Below are 20,799 nucleotides of genomic sequence, written 5' to 3'. Positions count from 1 at the left end.
CCATTCATTTTAAAAAATAGATTTTTATTGATATCTTGCCAGGTTGACTAGATTTCCCTCATATCATTTTGCTTTTCCATTGCAAAGCTATACCTTTATAATAATTCTTTCAAAAAAGGAAACGGGAAAAAGAAAATTTGGCACAAGCTTTCAGTACATGGGAAAAGTCTTACATTACATTCAGTGTTCCAGCCTCTGCAAAGGAGCTGAGGAAGTGTTTTCTCATAGTCCTTCTTTGGGGCCAGTCTTGATCTTTATAATTTTCTGTCATTCTGTTTAGATTCCAGCCCATTCATTTTATAGGTGACTAGCTTAAGGTGTGCAGGTGGGAAATGACTTGCCCAGGTGAGTGAGCAGCAGAGCTGAGGTTTGAACTTGGATCTTCTGATTCTAAATTTCACCTTTCCTGTATTATACTGTGCTACCTCTAAGCCATTTCTTTATTATCATAATTCATAAAATCTCCAAATGGAATATACTTCTTCCCATTTAGTAGCAGCTTTGCTTTGTTCTTACGATAAAAAATCATTCATATCCTGTAGGTAGCAAAATTTTCTTTTACTGGTGACAGGTATTTGAGGATTATAATTTTGGTAAGCCTGTGTAATGAGCAAAAGAAAACCAATGTATTTGGCTTCTGGAATTTTTACCATTTTAGACCAAATGATGAAATAATAACTTGCACTTACATACTACTGTTAGGTTTATAAAGTATCTTCCTCAGAGCATCCTGCTATGGATGTAACAAATTATGGGGGTTAGAAGCCTAAGATCTAGGAAGACATGCTTTTGGTCTGGGATAGCCCAAATGGGAAGCCTAGAGTCTAGCTACAGTGATGTTGTGGACCATTCTATCAAATGACGTAGACTGGACCAGCTGAAATCAGCAAAGCTTGGCAGCCTAGTAGGTTCTGGGCTGTGTGAAAGGTAACTAGTAGGGTGGGAAAGGGCAACGTTTGGGTACTAAGGAGATTTGTTCAGTTAGACAACTATTTATTTATTTAAAGGGGCCTTGGTGATTATCTAGTCCTAACTCTTCATTTTACAGATGAGGATACTAAGGTTAAATGATTGATCAAGATCATATAAGTAGTAATTGACAGAACTTGGATTCAACCCCATGGCCTTCCTATCCAGTTGTCTTTATCCACCATGCTATGCATATATTGGGGCCAGTTGTTATAATGCATTACATACTCAAAGCTTGTACTTGGTGCACAGTGTGTCCCAACAAATTGTAATTAACCTTCCTTCCTACCCCCCATATTGAAGTTATTGAGATTCTTTTTAGGGGAGACAAATTAAAAAAAAAAAGCAGTTGAGGGGTAAGTAGTATTTCTCCTTGTAGAGATCATGGGATCATAAGATTTAGAGCTGGGAGGGACTTTAGAATATATCTAGGCCAACCTCCTCATTTTATAAATGAGGAAACACTCCCCAACAAGTTAAATGCCTTGAATCAGGGTCCTCTTAACTACAAATCCTTGGTTAGGGAAGATAGAGGGAGTAGCATGAGTGAAGTTTTAGAGGTTGGAGAGTGTAATGCATGTCTAGGAAAGGATAAATCATTCAATTTGCTTGTAGTGGGTAGTTAAATGGAAGGACTCATTGGGATTTAAAGCAAAACAAACAAACAAAAAATAGATCGAAGCCAGAGCATACATGGGCTTTAATGACAGTGCTGTTTCAGTAGGGAGTGAGGAGATTGTCAAGTTTTATTTTGCTTTTTTAGCTAAGTAGTTAACATGGTCAAAGAGATACTTTAGGATAGATTAATCCAGACATAACTGTTTAGGATGAATTGGATATGTGAAAGACTGTCTCATTCTTGATTGGAAATTTGGAACCAGAGATGAGAAGTTGGGTTGTTTTGAAGTCATCAATAAAAAGGTGGATAGTGAAGTTTTGAAAGTGGATGAGGTCATTTACCAAGGACAGAGAAAGAAAATAGCAGAAGGCCTGGGTTAGCTGCTTGTTTATTATATGGGAGGAAGAGCAGCCATTGAAGGAGATGGAATCTCATAGGCTGTATGTTCAGTGAAGAAGTAGGGGAAGAATTAGCAGAATGCAGCTTCACAGAAACCAAAAGAGGGATAGAGTTGCACAGTGGAGAGATATTCATCATCAGTCTCAAACATTGTACAGAGGTCAAGGAAGAACAGGGTGGCTGAGTAGTATAGTGGATAGAGTGCTAGACTTGGAGTCAGGAGCACATGAGTTCAAACAGACACTAGCTGGATGACCTGGGCAAGTCACTGAACATACAGCCTGTGTTCTCATCTGTAAAATGGGGATAATAGCACTAATCTAACATGTAAAGTGCTTTGCAAACTTCAAAGTGCTATATAAATGTTAGCTATTCTTTTTTTCTTTTTGTTTTCTTTTTAGGCAATTGGGAGCTATTATTCTTAACAATATTGAGAAAAGACCTTTGCATTGTGAGATGATAGGTGACCTTTGAGAGTAGCCCCCCCCAATAAAGCAAGTGAGGACGGAAGACTTGATTGCAAGATGTTGGCAGTGAATGTAGACTGTTTTTTAAAGAAGTCTGGCAATGAAAAGGAGATGAATCTCCGTTTATTTATTTATTTTTGGGGGCATATAATTAAGACTAAAATTCTTTCAAGAATTAATGAACTGATTGCTGTTGTGGTTATTACTTACTATTTGTTATGCATATAGCTTGTAGCAAAAATGTGTTTGTGATTGTTATTGAGGTCCATTTAGAGTTACATAGATATTTAGAGCAATAATTTGTATCTTGAAAATTACAAACATTTGAACAATTACTGTCTGAAAATTAACTGTACCTGAAAGGCCATCTACAAATATTTATTGAATGCCTACTGTGTGCAAAGTAGAGTGCTAAGGGAAGACACGTTTTAAAAGTACAGGAAAGATTGCTGTTGTCAAGGCACTCTTGATCTATCTGAAATAAAAATAAATGGGACTTTAAAATTGGTGAGGATCTTAAAGACCATGAATTCCTATCTCTTTCAAAAGCATGACACATGAAAAAGCAAATAGAGTACAGAAATCACTAGTAAATAGTAGTTAATTGATATAATGAAGGATAAAGTGAGGGGGTGAGAGAACATATCTAGCTGGGGTGAGTAAAAGATGGATTGGTGGTAGGCCTGTTAAAATGGATAGTACTTATATATAGGGAATAAAGGGAGTGAGGGGACATTCTTTTAAGGGAGAATCAGTGTAAACAGAGGTATGTCGATGGGTGGAGAAGCATTTTATAGTGGGGGAAAGCTAAATGACCAATTAGGCTGGATTAGAGGAGTTGGGGCAGATTTTGGAAGGCTTTGAGGGTCAGTGTAAGAAGTGTGGGATTACTTGGTAGTTGATACTTTGCCATTTAGCTATTGTAAGGAATTACCTGTGACTAGCCTCTGTATTCTCTTGGTTGACAAGAGAGCACAAGGAAGGCCACCAAAACATTAAGGGCAACTCTTTTGGAAAACTCAGGAGGACATGCTCAAGAGTCATGTGGGATGGGAAAGGATAAGTGAGTTCAGGGGAAGGAATCCTATCCAATTAGATCAAAATCACCCATCCATTTGAATATTTGAGAGTTGTTAAAAAAAAAAAGTTCTTTCTCCTTAGTTAGCCTATGCCTGTAGCTTTTAGAAGCATCTCATTCTTTTGGAGAGTCATTTAGGGAACCTGGGAAATGCACAAAAATGATTTTTTTTTCTCCCTAAGTGATTTCAGGTGACTGGAGACTATTGAAGTAATGTCATTTAAATTTTTTTAGAAAGAATTTCCCTGTGTGTTATCAATCAATAAACATTTATTAAGCATTTACTATGGAAAGTAAACATCCTTGGTTGGGAAGAGTTAATTCCTTTGGTAGTTTTTGTCAGGGTATGTTTTGGTCAATAGATGTTATTCTTATGACTAGGAAGTTTCTAATTTTTAAGTAGGTAATTATATATCTAGATACTCTATTGTATTGCAGATATGCACAACTGATATATTTGTAGGATCTTAAGAGTTGGTAGGAACCTTAAAGATTATTTCTGTCCCCTGTAGGAATCCTCTCAATATGTCTCTGACAGGTTATCATCCAGCCTCTACTTGAAATCTTCCAGTGCTGGAGAACTCACTTCTTAATAAGGCAACCTATTTTATTTTTAGGCAATTTTAAATCAGACAGATTTTGCATGTATTTTGATGAAAAATCTCTCTTCCCTGTCCTATGCTAATATGTTGATGTGATATATCTGTTGGAGCACCAGAATCTCAGAAGAATCCAAGTTGTTGATGACCCAAAATGTTTGTGGCAAGGTATATTTGGGGAGAGAGTGTTAGGATGTTTCCGTATATTGCCAAAGCTGATGTACACATGTAAAATTGCATAAGTTATGTCATTAAATACTAAGCAAAGAGGCAAATGATGTAGCTAGGATAATAGCTGGGCAGCCTGAGAACTTTACAGTTCTCTATGGAATATTAAAAGAACTGGAGGGGAAAGGTTTCATTACATTGGTTAGGAATTATAGGAAGACATGGCTAAGTCTGGTACAGGATAAGAATGTGTGGTTGGGTTATGATATGCATCCAGCAAAGATCTGTACCACACATGAGATCACAGATTCATCAAATTATTGAATGGGTAATTAAAACACTACTTTCATAAAAACACCATTCTTTTAAACTCAAATACACATACTTTTTATTGCCAGAGTTGATGAATGTATGCCACTGAAAGAGCATCACATTTTTGAGACTCAAGATACTCAGCTTGAACTTTCCCTGCCAGGTTAGAAATTTCCTTGGGAATGCAAATCCCTTAAATATCTGACCCTCTGCTGCAGCACAGTATTGTGATATTTGTATGTGCTTTATTAACAAAAGTGGGTTAGAATTTGTCAATATGTTTGTTTTTTTTTTTAAAGAAAAAGTAAATAATTTGTTGGATATTATTGAATAGAAACAACTGTCCTTCCCTATTATTCAGAAATAATTTTTATTTTAAATAAATAGTACATTAATATTTCCTAAGAATGAAGTATGAAAGAATAAATTTGACTCAGTAAAAAATGAAATACTTGAAACACTCAGTGAAATAAAGCTTAGTATAATCATCTAATTTCTGTCATTCTAACAGAAAAATTCTTATCTGTTGTCACTAAAAAATAGTCATTTGAAGTCAAATGGTGGCAGTGTTTCTATTTCAAAATTTTCAAATTGAAAATGTCAAATCAACAAACATCCAAATGTTTATGGCAAATTATGTTTATTTGCATTATTTTCCCCTAAAAGAAATTTGTGCTTAGAGAAGAAAATCGAGAAATTAATATCCTCATATAATTCTCTTTTCCCCCCTAAATTTAAAACAGAAGTTTCCTTCACATTAGAGCCTTCTATAAGGAGAACTCTTGTTTTGCCTTTCCAGGACAGTCAAAAAATTAAATTTGACTTCCCCTTTGCGTTGTCAAAGATGATAAAAGGCTCAGTGGATGGAGTCCTGGGCCTGGAGTTAGAAGACCTGAGTTTAAATATGGCCTTGGACGCTTACTAGCTGTGTGACTTTGGGCAAGTTATTTAATCTCTATCTTCCTCAGTTTCCTCAACTATAAAATGGACATCTACCTCCCAGAGTTATTTCCAGGATGAAATGAGTTGATTTTTGTAAAGTGCTTAGCACAGTGCCTGGTGCTTGCTTAATAAATGCTTGTTTCCTTCTTTCCTTGTGGAATTAAAGATTCACTTAATCCTGAGTTTAATAAGAAGAGTTATTTTTTCCTTATCATTAAGGAAAGTTCATCAATTCATTAATGATGAGGCTAGGAGTTTAATCTAAATCTTGATTCACTGAGTCTAGTGTTCCTTCTATACCTTGTCTTTTTTTAAAGTTACTCTGCTAAGCAATCGTTTTATCAATAGGCATCAGTGAGTCTCTCGTGTTTATTTACAAGTAACTCAGTATTTCACAGGTTCCTCTATAGGTACTGTAGAGCCTTCTTTCAAAGTACATGGACTCTGGGAGTGGTGGTACAGGCCTTTAACCTCAGTTGCTATGGAGTGTAAGGCTGGCAAATCTCTTGAATTTGAGAGTTCTTATTTGCAGTGAGCTGTGCTAATCTGGTATCCACACTGAGCATTAAAACTTTCTGCCATAGGGAGTAGGGGGCCACTACTTTTTCTGAAGAGGGATGAAACAACATAGGAAACAAGAGCTTTGAGCAGGTCAGAGATCCTGTCTTGATTAACAGTGGTATTTGTTGATGAGTAGACCCTGCATGAACCTACAGCATGGGTAAGATAGGGAGATCAGTCTTTTTTTTTTTTAATATATAAGGACTCTTTGATTAGGATTGTAATTTTTGTCCTTCACTTCTCAGTAAAAATTCATCAAATTCTGCATCTAAATATGTGTAGGCATCTGCACACACAAAGGTATTCTCCACAAACCCTGTTTCACACACAAATTCAAAACAACAATGTGAAATCAAGCAACCCCCATAAAAATTTTGAAAAGCATACCAAATTATAGTAAAATTACAGAATTATAGTAAATATTATCAATATTATCAGTTATCAAAATTAGAAAAAATTATCAAATTATAGTGAAATATCTTCTATAGTAAAAATATAGCAATCAAATTATAGTAAAATATTTTCTACAGGTACTATATGCAAATGATATAGCAGTATCTTAAGGAGAGAAATATTTATAAAAACACATGCTACTTAACACTTTTTGTTTAAACACTTCTTTATAAACTTATTAGTAAAGTTGTGTTGGGTTGTGGTTAAGATTTGGGAAAAGACTCATTATAGAAACTTCTTAAAATAGAAGTCTTCTAACATTAAAATACTACAGAATTCTCTACATGTTTTTTGTAAGCAATTTACATCGAGATCAAGTGAAATGGATATTGTTCATTTGTTCTTTTACTTTTAAAAACTAAAGTACTAAATAGGACTCATTTCCTCCCATGAATATTTGTCAAAAGATTTCTAAGCTGACCATTTGCATTTTGATAAATATATGATATAGTAAAATTCCAATATAGAAGAAGAATTTCTCTGAGAGAAATGAATGACGGATTTCTGGAAAACTTTTGCTTTTGGAGAATTGTCAGTTTAAAGTTATTTGTTCCAAGTTCCACATTAAATCACCTGTCTTAGGAGAATTTGAGTGCAGGATTTCCCTGTTGCCACAAATGCCTTAGTCTGTGGAGTCCAAAATGATTTGACATAATCAGAGATCCAAGCTCTGATTTTGAAATTCAATGAATTCTCAGGTTTTTTAGAACGTTAATAGTGTGTTTTTGCCTGGAGGTGAACCAGTTTCTCTCTCTCTTTCTTGACATTTCAAATGGTAAGATTTATTTATTAAAGGTTTGGATTTATTTTTTGGATGACTGACGCACATATAGTAATTCTTTATTGATTCATATGTAATGAGTACCATTGCAGGCTTGCTGTAACTAGACTTGGGCTTTGAGGGTTTATTTTTATACTTTGGATAGTTGCATGTTTGTATTTTTTTTGTAACTACACGTAGTCTTGGGACTTAAAGTAGTACTTTTCTGGAAAAGGCATTGTAAGTGGAAACTAATTTTGCAGTAGAAATGATGTTACGTTAAAGGTTTATGTTCCTGATCAAGGGACTGATTCTCAGTTTAATAGAAATTATCACAAACATTATTAAATGAGCAATTTAAGCTACTATAAATAATTCACAGTATATAGTAAAAAAAGAGAGCTTCCTAAATATATATAAATCAGTTAAACAGGGGCAGTAACCAAACATATAATGTTAATTGAGACTCCTAAGATACAGGCTTCTTTAAGGCTGAGATTGAATTATGGGGTCATGAAGAAAGAGTCTTAGGACTCCAGAAGAGTTACTGACATCAGGAGTTGAGTAGACTTACGAGAGTAGAGCTGTGTAGCAGCGTCAGGGATGATGAAGAGGGTATGTGAGGACAAGAGGAAGGGGCTGGGAGCTATCGGAGGTAACATATCTCACTTTGGGAGCCATAATCCTGGGAGATAAATTTTGTTGGGCATTGAGTTTGTCTGAAGCCTAGAGTTGAGAAGAGAGCTTACACATGTACTTGAGCATGTTAGGAAGCTGACTAACTCAATACTGTACTTTGTGCTAGGGACCTTAAGTTATACCATGTAGATAATTGGCAGGACACTAGAATTATAAGAAGAAGATTGTTTAATTATAGTATATTATAGTGTTACTGTTGACTGATTATAGCAACTTTTATTCCGCTCACCAAAAGTGTATTCTCAGGTTTTTGGAATTTAAGAGCAAACATTTTCTAGATCTCTGTCAATGACTTAATGAAATTTCAAATGAATTGTGAATAAATATGTTTTTTCATTGCAGTTAGCTTCTGGAATTTATACTTTTGCCTGTTCTCTGTGGAATCACCATACGGATACATTCCTGCAACATATTTCTACGGGAGATGAAGCTGCTATTTTAAATTCATTGGAAAGAACTTTACTATCATTGAAAGGTACAGTTAAACATAATTCATATATGTTATTTATTTTAAAATGGCACAGCTTTTATGTGTAGCTACTAAACAGAATGGAGGGACTTCTCAGGTAAAGATGTAGTAACTAATATATGTGAATACCTAAAAGCTAATTCTAAATAGAAGAACTAAGAGAAATAGCCAGTTAAGAACAAGGACAGGAAGAAATAGGAAGAGTAAAACTGGAAAAAGGTATATACTAATGGAAAACAGGAAGCTCATTTAAAGACCTTGAATATAAGAATGATTGTCCAAAAGCAGGAGAAAGGCTAGTGAGGAACTCTTAAAGGCAGAAGAACACAAGAAACCGAGCTGGTTTCTGCAGAGTAACTGGCCTTTTTGTTACTTTGGAGGATTAAGGGGTGAGTTTCTTTTTCAGAGACTCTGAGTTCATTTTCTTTATCTATTTTCTCTTTTCTACCCACCTTCTCCCGTTTGTAGTCCAGCACATATAGCATATTCAAATGTATGGCTAATGCTTTTTTTTTTAAAGAGTTGTTGGTACTTTTTCTTTTTATGTTAATAATAGTCACTTTCTGAAAGCTTCTGGACTTTAGCCCCTTTCTTTCCCCTCCCTCATATTATTCAGCATCTAACCTCAGGCCTGTGTTGAGTTTTCAATTCTTGTGTTTTTAGAGCAAGTGAGAGTAGTAGTGTTTTGAAGTTGTCACTTGAGGGCTACTCTTTTTCCATGATGCTCTGGAGTTGGCTCCAGTAATGTAGTGATCAGTAATTCTTAAATTGTTGAGATGTTTAATTGGCCTGGAAGCTGTTTTCCCAAGTTTTAGAACATTTAGTTACCTTTTTGGATGTTCCCATTTTATAGATAGTTTTAGCATTATACATATTGTACTTTTGGAACAGGGATAAGTTCTGCCTTTTTTTTTTTAATTTTATTTTTATTTTTTTTTTGATGAGGCAGTTGGGGTTAAGTGACTTGCCCCGGGTCACACAGCTAGAAAATGTCAAGTGTCTGAGACTGGATTTGAACTCAGGTCCTCCTGACTCCAAGGCTGGAGCTGTATCCGTTTGCCACCTAGCTGCCCCCAAGTTCTGCATTTTTTATGGTATTATAAAAATTATTAATTATCTTTGGTTTGATCTCTAAAAGAGGAACATCATTTAAAAATGCTTTCATATCTTAATTGTTCTATACATATTTAGCAATTGATGAATTTTAAAGGTGAGTTTCTTTGCCTTGTTCTAAGCCATGCTTGGCATATTTCTCCAAGATAACATGAGGAATTAGTGGTATTACAATATTTTATTTTATTTTATTTTTCTTGAGGCAATGGGGATTAAGTAACTTGCCCAGGGTCACACAGCTAGTAAGTGTCAAGTGTTTGGTATGAGGCCGGATTTGAACTCAGGTCCTCTTGACTCCCAAGGCTGGAGCTCTATCCACTGTACCACCTAGCTGCCCCTATTACAGTATTTTAAAACTGAATATAGTGTCTTCTTTACTGATAATGTGACCTACCAATGATCACCTTAATGAATTTAAGATCTAGATGTTTAAAGTAGATTGCAAAAGGTTCCACTTAACAAAGGGAGTAAGATTTTCTTCTCTCATTCCTCTCCTTTGAATTTCCTAGCCTCAATCAAAGTTTAAAGGGAGTTCATTTTGATCTAATGAGCATAATCTTTTATTTCCACTGAAAATTTATCTCTGGGTTTTTAATTGTAACTGCACGGTAACCTTTTGAAAATAAAGGAATTATTCTCAAATTTATCATATAACTTAGTATAATGACACAGATACATACTTTATTCATTGACTTCCCTCTTATCTGCTAAAATCTTATATTTGGCAGTTGACTTTTATTACAGATCTGTTTTAAGGAGATACTGTAGCAAATAGTGTTAACCTTAATACAAATCACTTGAAATGTCATTAATTTCCTGCCTCTACCAGTCTGGATTATTGTGTGTATATTCATGTTCTTTGGGCTTTATCCATTTTTGTTAATGGATAATTTTGCATTTTGCTGAATTTGGTGAGTTTTGTACCTATAGGTGATTTTATTTTTTAGAAATTAATTTATTTTTAGTTTTCAGCATTTACTTTTTTTCCCCCAAGGCAATCAGAGTTAAGTGACTTGCCCAGGGTCACACAGCTAGTAAGTGGTAAGCGTCTGACGCCAAATTTGAACTCAGGTTCTCCTGATTCCAGAGTCAGTGTTCAATGCGCCACCTAGCTGTGCCTGTGCCATTCACTTTTATAAAATTTGAGTTCTAAATTTTTCCCCCTTTCTCTTCTCTTCTCCTCTCCTCTCCTCTCCTCCCCTCCCCAGAATGCAATCTGATATAGGCTAAACATGTACAATCATATTGAACATATTTTCACATTAATTATGTTGTAAAAGAAGAATCAGAACAAAAAGGAAAAATCACGAGAAAGAACCCCCCCCCCCAAAAAAAAGAGACAAAGAGAAAATAGTATGCTTTGATCTGCATATAGACTCCATAGTTCCCTCTCTGGATATGGATAGCATTTGCCATCATGAGTCTTTTGGAATTGTCTTATATCATTGCATTGCTGAGAAGAGCTAGGTCTATCAAAGTTAGTCATCGCTCAGAGTTGCTGTTACTGTGTACAATATTCTCTTGGTTCTGCTCAGTTAGCTCAGCATCAGTTCATGTAAGTCTTACCAGGTTTTCCAGAGGTGATTTTAGATCTTGTATTAATGTAAGTGAGTTTGTCCTCTAAATATTTTTATTCTCTGAAGTATTTACAGAAGGAAACAAACCTAGTTGTTTTATTTTAGTTAGGATAATATGGATTAGAAATACTTTATTAAAAAAAAACTAAACTAAATTTAGATTAGTTCTTTTTTGCAAAGAAATATAGACTGTAGACTGACCTGAGGGGTAAGGAGATCTGGGTTGTCATCCAGACTCTTATTAAGTAAGTGTGACCCTGTGCAAATCATTTAACCTGTTTGTGCCTGAATTTCCTCATCTTTTACATAATGTGATCTCTAGGGTGTCCTATGGCTTTTTATCCTTGTAAATATTGATTTATTGCAATCATAGTTATTTTGATAGTACTTAGGACAAATATTTGGTTATACTTTTCAGTGCTTCGTAAACTAACTGTTAATGGATTTGTGGAACCTCACAAGAATATGGAAGTGATGGTAAGTGACATTAGTGGTTTATTCTCTGACTTTTGATTTTTTTTTTTTTTTTTTTTGGTGAGGCAGTTGGGGTTAAGTGACTTGCCCAAGGTCACACAGCTAGAACGTGTCAAGTGTTTGGTCTGAGGCCGGATTTGAATTCAGGTCCTCCTGACTTCAGGGCCCGTGCTCGATCCACTGTGCCACCTAGCTGCCCCTTGAGAAATGCTTTTTAGTTGATTTTATAACTGTCTTTATGGTCTCCTAACTCTTAGATAATCTTTTATTTAAAAATTACACTAAATGAGACAGTCATATCTTTATCATCCTATACTTGCTACAGTACAATTACAGTGTTGTGTGCCATCTTATGGGCATATTTTATATGTGATAAATACCATTCAGAATAGAAGAAACAGGCTTGGTATAGAGTATTTCTCATGATTTGTTGTTACCACAGAAATTGTTACTGTGGCAGCCCCTTGAATTTGGTTGCTGTTGTAATGTTAACAGATATATCTTTGATGTTTTTTCTGTCTGACAGTTTAAAAATGGTATTTGAAAGAAAAAAAATTATAAAAGTCATGCATATCTAAGTGGGATTCTTTGTTCGAACCAAATTTTTTTTTTTAGCTTTTGTAGAACTGGTTAAAATTGGCCTAAAATTAAAGAGCAAATTTACCATCTGTATCCTCTTCTTGGTTATGTGTCTGTAAAAGATTAAATTAGCAAAATTGGAAAAGTTTTATTCACTTTTGCCAGGACTGCTGTTAAATCATTTTTTGGAAATGTTGTACCCGTTTGTTTGTCATAACTAAAGTAACTCCTGTACGTTGCTGTGAACCTGGAGAGTAAGCAAAAATGCTTATGAGGAGAATAATTCAATAAAATTAACATACCCTGCCGTACTGGAGAGTTTTTCCACTTTTATACTTTCTCTTGAAAGGTATTTGATTCTCAATTATGTCATTTAAAAAGTTTGGGTTTCTTGTTTCTCTTGGCTTTCTTCCATTCTTCCTAGGTTATTGAGTTGGTGATATAGAGGCCACATCTCTATGGATCTAGAGTTTGTTATTCCTAAAAATACTGATAGTTGAGAGACTCAGAACCATGGTGTAGGGAGAACTACAACTGCTACAAAAACTCCCATAAAGGGAGGAAATTAAGTCAAAGTATGTGTGCTTTTAAGTGACTCCTGAGGGCACCCATATATGACACCACTGAACAGCATAGATCACAGAATGGGAGAGGTAGAAGAGGTCTTAGTGGCTCTTTAGCCTAACTCCTTCACTAAAGGAATCCCCAGGATAATATTTGGTTGTACACATAATTTGTTGTTTGTCTTCTGCTTGAAGACAGCCCAGGAGATGGCCCTTACAGTCTTCTGATGCGGCCTATAAGCTACCCTTACTCAGCTCTGATTATGAAGGAGTTTTTCCTGGCATTAAGTTTAAATTCACCTTTTTACAACTTGTACTCTGTGCCTGGTTTTGCCCTTTGGGCCCAACAATTAATTTCCCCCCTCACATGATATCTTTTAACTGATATTTGTGATTATTATTTTGAGCTTTAATGAGTACTTTAAATTATATTCATTTGATTCAGTCAGGCAATGTAATTTGTAACACATTTTAGAAAAATTTCTATAAAAGTCACCAACAAATTTTGGTGCTTCCATTGGCTTGTTTGGAACATTTATTTATGCAGTAAAAATCATGTGGAGCAGGCCATTTTGTTATAATACAAAATAAAAGAATTGTTACTGCATATTCAGTATTCATTTTAAATATCTTAGCAACATATCAAATTGTAATGTATTAGTCATTTGTAAAGATTATCTATAGAACTACTGAGCAGAAAATGGTTAGAATGACATACTGTTTTTGCTGATAGTTTGAGTTTTCATTTTTACCAGACTTAGATCTGTGTTTTTACAAGTCATGCTATTCTTGTAGCTTAAAGAACTTAAAGAAGATTCAGCCCTGTGAGGTTGCTTATACTTTCAGCTGCCAGTTGGAGTTTTTTCACTAGACAACTTAATTTTTCCCTATGTCTCTGGGCTGATGCCCTTTACCATCCCTTTGTGTTGTTTGAGGGAATATAAAAACATTTTAATATCATCTCCCATGAAACAGAATTAAAACTGTCCCACTTTCCCCCACCCAGACAAACCCATAAGCAATACAAACTTGCCTTTCAAAGCCCTCTTCTTTCAAAGTAGTTTTTGTTGGCGATTATTTGTGCCAAGATTCCCTCCAGTAAAGTGGTTAATTATGAATTGTTTGTATTTAAACCATGTATAGCTGCTTTTGGTTGGGTACCATTCCATTTTGATAATCTTTTTCTTTAATTTTTGTGGGCATTGTATTCTTTTGATTCTCTCTTCCTTTTTCTTTTCTTTTTTTTTGCTGACCCTTTTTATCTTTTAGTGAGAGTATTCCCTGAGATTTAAAAATGTCTTTGGTCTCCTCTTGTTACTTGCTCTTGACAGAGTTTAGCAATTTTAGATTCTAAAGAGACAAAAGTATTTTCTCTTCAGAAACTTTGAAGATGACTTGACTCCTAGTCAAATCTCCTCCTCTTTTGCCTTTCAGGTATACTATTTTAGTATCGTTTTTCTTTTTTCTTTCTCTTTCCTTTCTTTTCTTTCTTTTTCTTTTTTAAATGAATATTTTATTAGCACTTTCCCCTGCTACATTGTAATCATGTCCTTGAGAGGCCATGTAGATTAAACACACCCACATATATCTGTGTACTATATATGTATATATGTATGTACATATACATTATACATGTACATATATACACATATACATAAATATGTATATGTGTATATATGTATTTATATGTATATATATAAAAAAATAAAATTTCCTAGTCTCCAAATACTATAGAAAGGTACAGTCATGCAAAGTCGATTGACATACTGATCATGTCTGATAGCATATGTCTATTTCTGCACCTCTAGCCCAGTACCTCTCTATGCAGAGCAGAAAGCTTTATTCATTTTTTCATTATATATTTATAAACCTTCTGTACTGCTGAAATAGCCTAATTGCTATATTTCATCATGAGTCTTATGTAATCAAGATTGGTCATTGTACTCATGTGAGTTCTTATGCTTTTAAGTGTTTTCCTTTACATTATTGTGTTTAATGTGCCTTTTGTTCTTTTGGTTCTTTTTGTTTCACTGCATCAAATCATTGAAGTTTCTACTTGATTTGACTTCAGTTCCTGGGAAAATTCTAGGTCAGATCATTAAGGAGATTGTTGGTGAACATCTAGATTAGGAAGTTGGTGATACAACATCTAGCTTGGCTTCATCAAGAGCAAGTCATGCTAGATTATCCTCATTTCCTTTCTTAAAGGATTACTAAACTTGTAGATGAAGTATGGATTTACTTTATCTAGAGTTTTGCACAGCTTTTGATAAAGTCTTATACAATTTTTGTGGCAAAGATCAGTTAACCAATAATACAGTCAGATGGATTTAGAACTAGATGGATGGCTGGACTCAAAGATTAGTTGGTCAGTGTCAGCATGGAGGGAGGTCTCCATGGGAGCATTCTTGGGATCTCTGCTTGGTCCTGTGCTAGTTAATATATTTGTAAATGATTTGATTAAAAGCATTGATAGTATGTGTATCATTTGCAGATGACACAAAGCTGTATGATAGTGTCAAGATTATGGATGGAATTTGACAGGTTAGAGTAGGGGTTTTTAACCTGGAGTCCATGAACTTTAAAAGAAAAATTGTTGATAACAGTATTTTGGGTTTCCTTTGTAATCCAATGCATTTAAAAATGTGATTCTAAGAAGGGGTCCTTAGTCTTTGCCAAAATTACCAAAGGGTCTGTGACACAGAAAAAGTTTTAAGATCCCCTGGGCTAGAATATTGGGTCGAACGTAAAAAGATGAAATTCAGAAGAGATAAATGTAAAATCTTACACTTTGATATAAAAAGTCAGTGTCACAATTATAAGATGAGGGATACATAAATAAAATGTAGTTCTGAAAAAATATATTGAGATTTTAGTGGACTTGAGTCAGAAGAAATAATGCAATCTTGGGTTTCATCAAGAATGTTATGACTTCTAGGAATAGAGAGCTGAAAGATGCACTGAATTCTGTCCTCATCAGTGGGGAATGAGGAGGCATAGAGGTGGTGATGGTGGTGGAAGGGTGAGAGGTGTCACCCAGCTTCTGTTTATGTGATGTCTGGCAGCATTGTCTTGCTTACTTGAGTTTGTATCCCTAGCACTTTGCCCAGGCTGCACATAGTGCATAAATGCTTTTAATGCCTTTCTGTATAATTATTTGTTTCTATTGTTCCACTGTGTTATATATTGATTTATATTTTACAGTTAGCTGTACATCTAGTTTAGTTCATATCAATCAGAAATTGGTAGATTTGCAAAGAAAGTGTTCTTAAAAAAGATACCAGTGCTTATGTTGAGGTGAAGGATGTGTGTTACAGTGTTGTCTCAGAAGAATTCAGAGTAAGACTGTCTCCAAATCAAGTAAGGGCATTTATTAGGGGAGATAGGCAGGCAGCCAGGTGAAAGTGGTTCTTTTATAGGGCAAAGGTGCCTGGGATTGGTGTATGAAAAAGGCAGCATGTTAATTAGCTCTAAAGTTACTGTAGGGTAGGCAATGGTAGGTACTGCATAGGCACTAAGTTGGGAAAAAGCCCCTCTGTGGTTTTATTCTCAGCTTGTGGTCAGTTATTAGTTAGCAGCTGAGGTGTGATTAGTTGATTCAGGGGCCTCAGTGGTCTTACCTGAATGCAAGTTGTTGTCAAGGATATTATCTGGATACAAGTTGTTTTCAAGGTCGTTTGTCATCACTTACACGTCTGTCTTTCCAGCTCTTGTTCTGGAGCCTTCCCACCTGATAAGTTGGAGTTCTCTATACCTAACACCATTTATATCCTATTTCACCACATTGTTCCATTGTGTCCTTTGCAAGCCCCCCCCCCAAAAAAAAACATTGTAAACACTGTCTAAATCAACACTACCTGCCATTCTTGTCAAAGACAATGTCAGTCCATTACCACAGGCTCAGCTAACCATTCCTGTGACTTTTCAGTCCAAAACATGCCTGCCTCACCACCACAATGATCTCAACTTTGTGTGGATTATCCCTCATCAGAATCTCTTGAAGGAGCAGGAGAGGTGTCTTTTTTGTTTGTTTGTTTGTTTTTATGTTTGTATCTTAGCAAATATAAGCACTTAAATGCTTCTTCAGTCATTTGTTCAGAATAGAAATGACTATCTTTTTAATGGCATTTGAGTTCTGACTGTTGGTCTTTTTTTTTCTTTTAAAAAATTCTGAACTCAAAACCAAATAAGATGGAGCAGTGCCATATATGGAAAGAAAAAGAAAATTGTACATGAAACTCTGAATCTCAATTATGTACAGCTTGCTTTTCCTTTTAAATGTGTAGTAAATTCAGCTTATTTTCATGGGGGACTTGTTTGTTTGGTTTCTTTTTTTTTTTTTTTTGCTGACCTTTATTTTCATTCTCTTCTATGAATTTAAAATACAAGCTTCAGTGAACATCTTTTCTTATTTTACCCCTCCCCCAACTTTGACAACCCCATTGCTAACTCTGCCCCCTGCCCACGTCCGCTGCCTCCTTTTCTCCCCTGCATTGAAAGAAAGAAAAATGAAATTCTTGTGTCAGATATATTTAATCAAACAAAAGAAATTTGATAAATTGATCCTGTCTAAAAAGTTTCTATCTGAACCTTGTTTATCACACCTTCTCTGTGGGGAGTGGGTATCATGTTTCATTACTTAGAATCATGACTGGTCATAGCATTGTTAAGTCTTTCAAAGTTTTTTTTTCTTTGCAGCATTATTGTTGCAGAAATTCTTTTCAGGTTTTGCTCACTTCACTGTTCATTTGTTCGTACAAGTATTCCCATATAATTCTATAGTTTTGTGATTTCTTATGGCACAACAACATTCATATGCCTTAATTTGTTTAGCTATTTCTGAAATGATGGGCACTTCCTTGGTTTCCCGTTCTTTGCCCTTACAAAGATCTTTTGCTTTACAAAAAGATCTGCTATCAATATTTTTATGCACATCTTTTTTCCTCTTTCTATGACCTATTTGGCATATGGATCTAGTAATAGTAACTTTTAGGGTGTAAGTCTGAATTGTTTTCTAGAGTGGCTGTACCAATTCATAACTCTACCAACAGTGTATTATTGTGCTTAGTTTCTCTTAACCCCTATAGTAATTGTAATTTTTCTTTTTTTGTTTTCTTTACCAATTTGATGATGTGAGGTGAAACCTTAGAGTTGTTAAAAACAATTAAATTAAAATAAAAATTTTCATTTTGCTTACTAGTTATTTGGAATATTTTTTCCTTTATGGCTCTTGATAGCTGAGATTTCTTTCAGAACTATTCATATCATTTGAACATGTATCTTTTGAGTAATGGCTCTAATGTATGTGTCTCGGCTTTCAGATTTTTGTCAGAGAATTTTGCTGTAAAGAATTTTTGCTGTAAAGAATATTAAAACTCCCCTAGTTTTAACAGCATCAAAACCTTTTCAGTTTTATATAATTAAAAATTATCCATTTTGTCTTTACTAATCTTTATCTTTATTTGGTCATAAACTCTTCCCCTATTCTACAAGTTTAAAATGTATTACCTTTTTAGCTCCTCCAGTTTGTTTTATGTTGTGACTTTTCATATCAAGGTTATGTATCCATTTTAAATCAAATTTTGTAGATGATGTGGAATTTTAGTCTAAACCCAATTTCTGTTAAACTTCTGTTTTTCTAGTAGTAGTTGTCAAGAACCTTGTCCCCAAAGTTGGGGGTGTTGGGTTTATCACACACTATGATGGTATGTTTATTTCATTCTTTACATTTTGTGCCTCCTTTGTTCCTTTACAGTTGTTGAGCTTTTGAAAACATGTCTTATTAGAAGTCATTTTTCTTTACATAAATCATTTCTCATCTATCCTGCCTCTAGATAAAGCTTCCCTTATGACAAAGGAAAAAACAAGCTAAACAGAAACTTTGACAAAGTCTTTTGATATTCTGAAGTCAAGAAGGTAGTGTTTTGTCATTTCTTCCCTGAAACTTTTTTTCATTACTCTAGAGTTCAGTTTCCTATCATGTTGCTTTTGTCATGGTATATGTAGTTTTCTTCTTTTTGCTTATTTCAATAACATAAATTCTTATAAAATTTTTGAAATTTTTCTGTACTTCGCAGTCATTTCATTTTTGACAGTATTCTGCCAATCATATGTATACATGCCCTCATTTAAAAAAAATGTTCCATTCTGGTAGATATTAACTTTGCTTCCATTTGTTTGCAAAGATTGCTGTTATTAATTTTGGTGTATATTGTATTTTTCTGACTTTGACTTGATTATGGTATCTCAGGGGCAAATCTCAGGGTATTTGCTGGGGCAAAAGGTATGCCAATTTATTTGCTTTTCTTACATAATGCCAGTTGAAATCCAGACCTGCTGGAACATTTCATTGCAAGTGTCTGAGGCTGGATTTGAACTCCGGTCTTCCTGATTCTGGGCCCAGCACTGTATCCACTGTACCACCAAAACAAATTTTAACTATAAAAAGTGAATATCTCTCCAGTTAATTAAGTCTCCCATTATTTCTTGCTAATGGACAAGTGATTTTCATTCATTGTCAAAAGTGTTCACTGACTTCCTATTGCTTATGATGGAGTTCAGGACCATTTACAACATAGCCCTAGTCTGTCTTTTAACATTATTTTATACCATTCTTCCTCATGAAGTGTATATCCTAACAAAACATACTAATTCCTTTTCATTGATTTCATCTTCCTTTCTTCTACCTTCATGCACTTTTGGCCTGGAGTAGATTCTTTCCACATCTCTGCCTGTTTCTTCTTCCTTGAGGGTCCATCTCAAGTTCCAGTATTACCTGATTTTTGATCATTCCCAATTAGAAGTAAACTCTCCCTTATTAGATGCTGCCCTGTTTGACTTCTGTGAATTTAATCACATTCTGAATTGTATTTGTGTTTATCTCTCCACTTCCCCACAAGTTTTGTAAATTCCTTGATGGCCATGTTTTTTGTATTTTGTCTTTTAAAATTTCATTGCCTAGCACATAAATGATGCTTAATACGTGTTTTTTGAGTTGCTGAATATTAAATTCAATTATGATTGGCTACTTTAGGTTCCTGTTTACAAATAAGTACTTCCTGAATTGTATTTTAGAAAGCTTTATTTTTATTTGTTTATTTTTTTTTTGCATGTAATAGTATTTTACTTTTTTTTCCAATTACTTGCAAAGATAGTTTCAACATTCACGTTTGTAAGGTTTTGAGTTCCAAATTTTTTTCCCTCTCTCCCTTCCCTCCCCCTTCACCAAGATAGCAAACAATATGATATAGGTTATACATGTACAATCATGTTTAACATATTTCCATATTAGTCATATTGTGAAAGAAGAATCAGAACAAAAGGAAAAAACCATGAGAAAGAATAAAAAAGTGAAAATAGTATACTTCTATCTGCACTCAGACTTCATAGTTCTTTTTTTTTTTTTCTTCTGCTTTTTGGTGAGGTAGTTAGGGTTAAGTGACTTGCTCAGAGTCACACAGCTCGTAAGTGTCAAATGTCTGAGGCCAGATTTGAACTCAGACCTCCTGACTCCAAGGCTGGAGCTCTGTCCACTGTGCCACCTGGCTGCCCCCAAAACTCCATAGTTCTTTCTCTGGATCTGGACAGCATTTTCCATCATGAGTCTTCTGGTATTGTCTTGGATCGTTGTATTGCCGAGAAGAGCTAAGTCTATCAAAGTTGATCATCACCCAATGTTGCTGTTATTGTGTACAATGTTATGCTCACTTCACTCAGCATCAGTTCATGGAAGTCCAGGTTTAGAAAGTTTTATTTTTATCATTTTAATTGATTAAGTCTAGTTGCTTAATATTTCTTGATCATAATGGGCACTGGGTCCTTTGTCAGTAATGTGACAGAGCAGATTAGACTTTATGTCACTTTGTCATAGAATGCTTTTCTCAGCAATATAATCGTTAAGTGTGAAAATCAACTACTTTTTTGTCCCCCCACCCTTATTTTTTATTTTGCTTTGAAGATGGCCTAATGAAGTAGGAGGGGAAGGTGTATTTGGAAATA

General features: G+C 34.8%; 1 protein-coding gene across 1 annotated transcript in view; it reads left to right on the top strand.

Moving 5' to 3' along the window:
* Window positions 1-20,799, top strand: part of IPO11 (importin 11) — a 216,045-nt gene that overhangs the window by 32,587 nt on the left and 162,659 nt on the right. The window contains exons 6-7 of the mRNA XM_027863585.1: window positions 8,369-8,501; window positions 11,604-11,662. Of these exons, the coding sequence (XP_027719386.1) occupies window positions 8,369-8,501; window positions 11,604-11,662 (192 nt within the window). The remainder of the gene's footprint in view (window positions 1-8,368; window positions 8,502-11,603; window positions 11,663-20,799) is intronic.

This window comes from Vombatus ursinus, unplaced genomic scaffold (genome assembly GCF_900497805.2).
Source record: "Vombatus ursinus unplaced genomic scaffold, bare-nosed wombat genome assembly UNPS02014772.1, whole genome shotgun sequence".
NCBI lineage: Eukaryota > Metazoa > Chordata > Mammalia > Diprotodontia > Vombatidae > Vombatus > Vombatus ursinus.
Note: the sequence above shows the minus strand (reverse complement) of the source record. Positions and strands in the feature narration are given on the sequence as shown.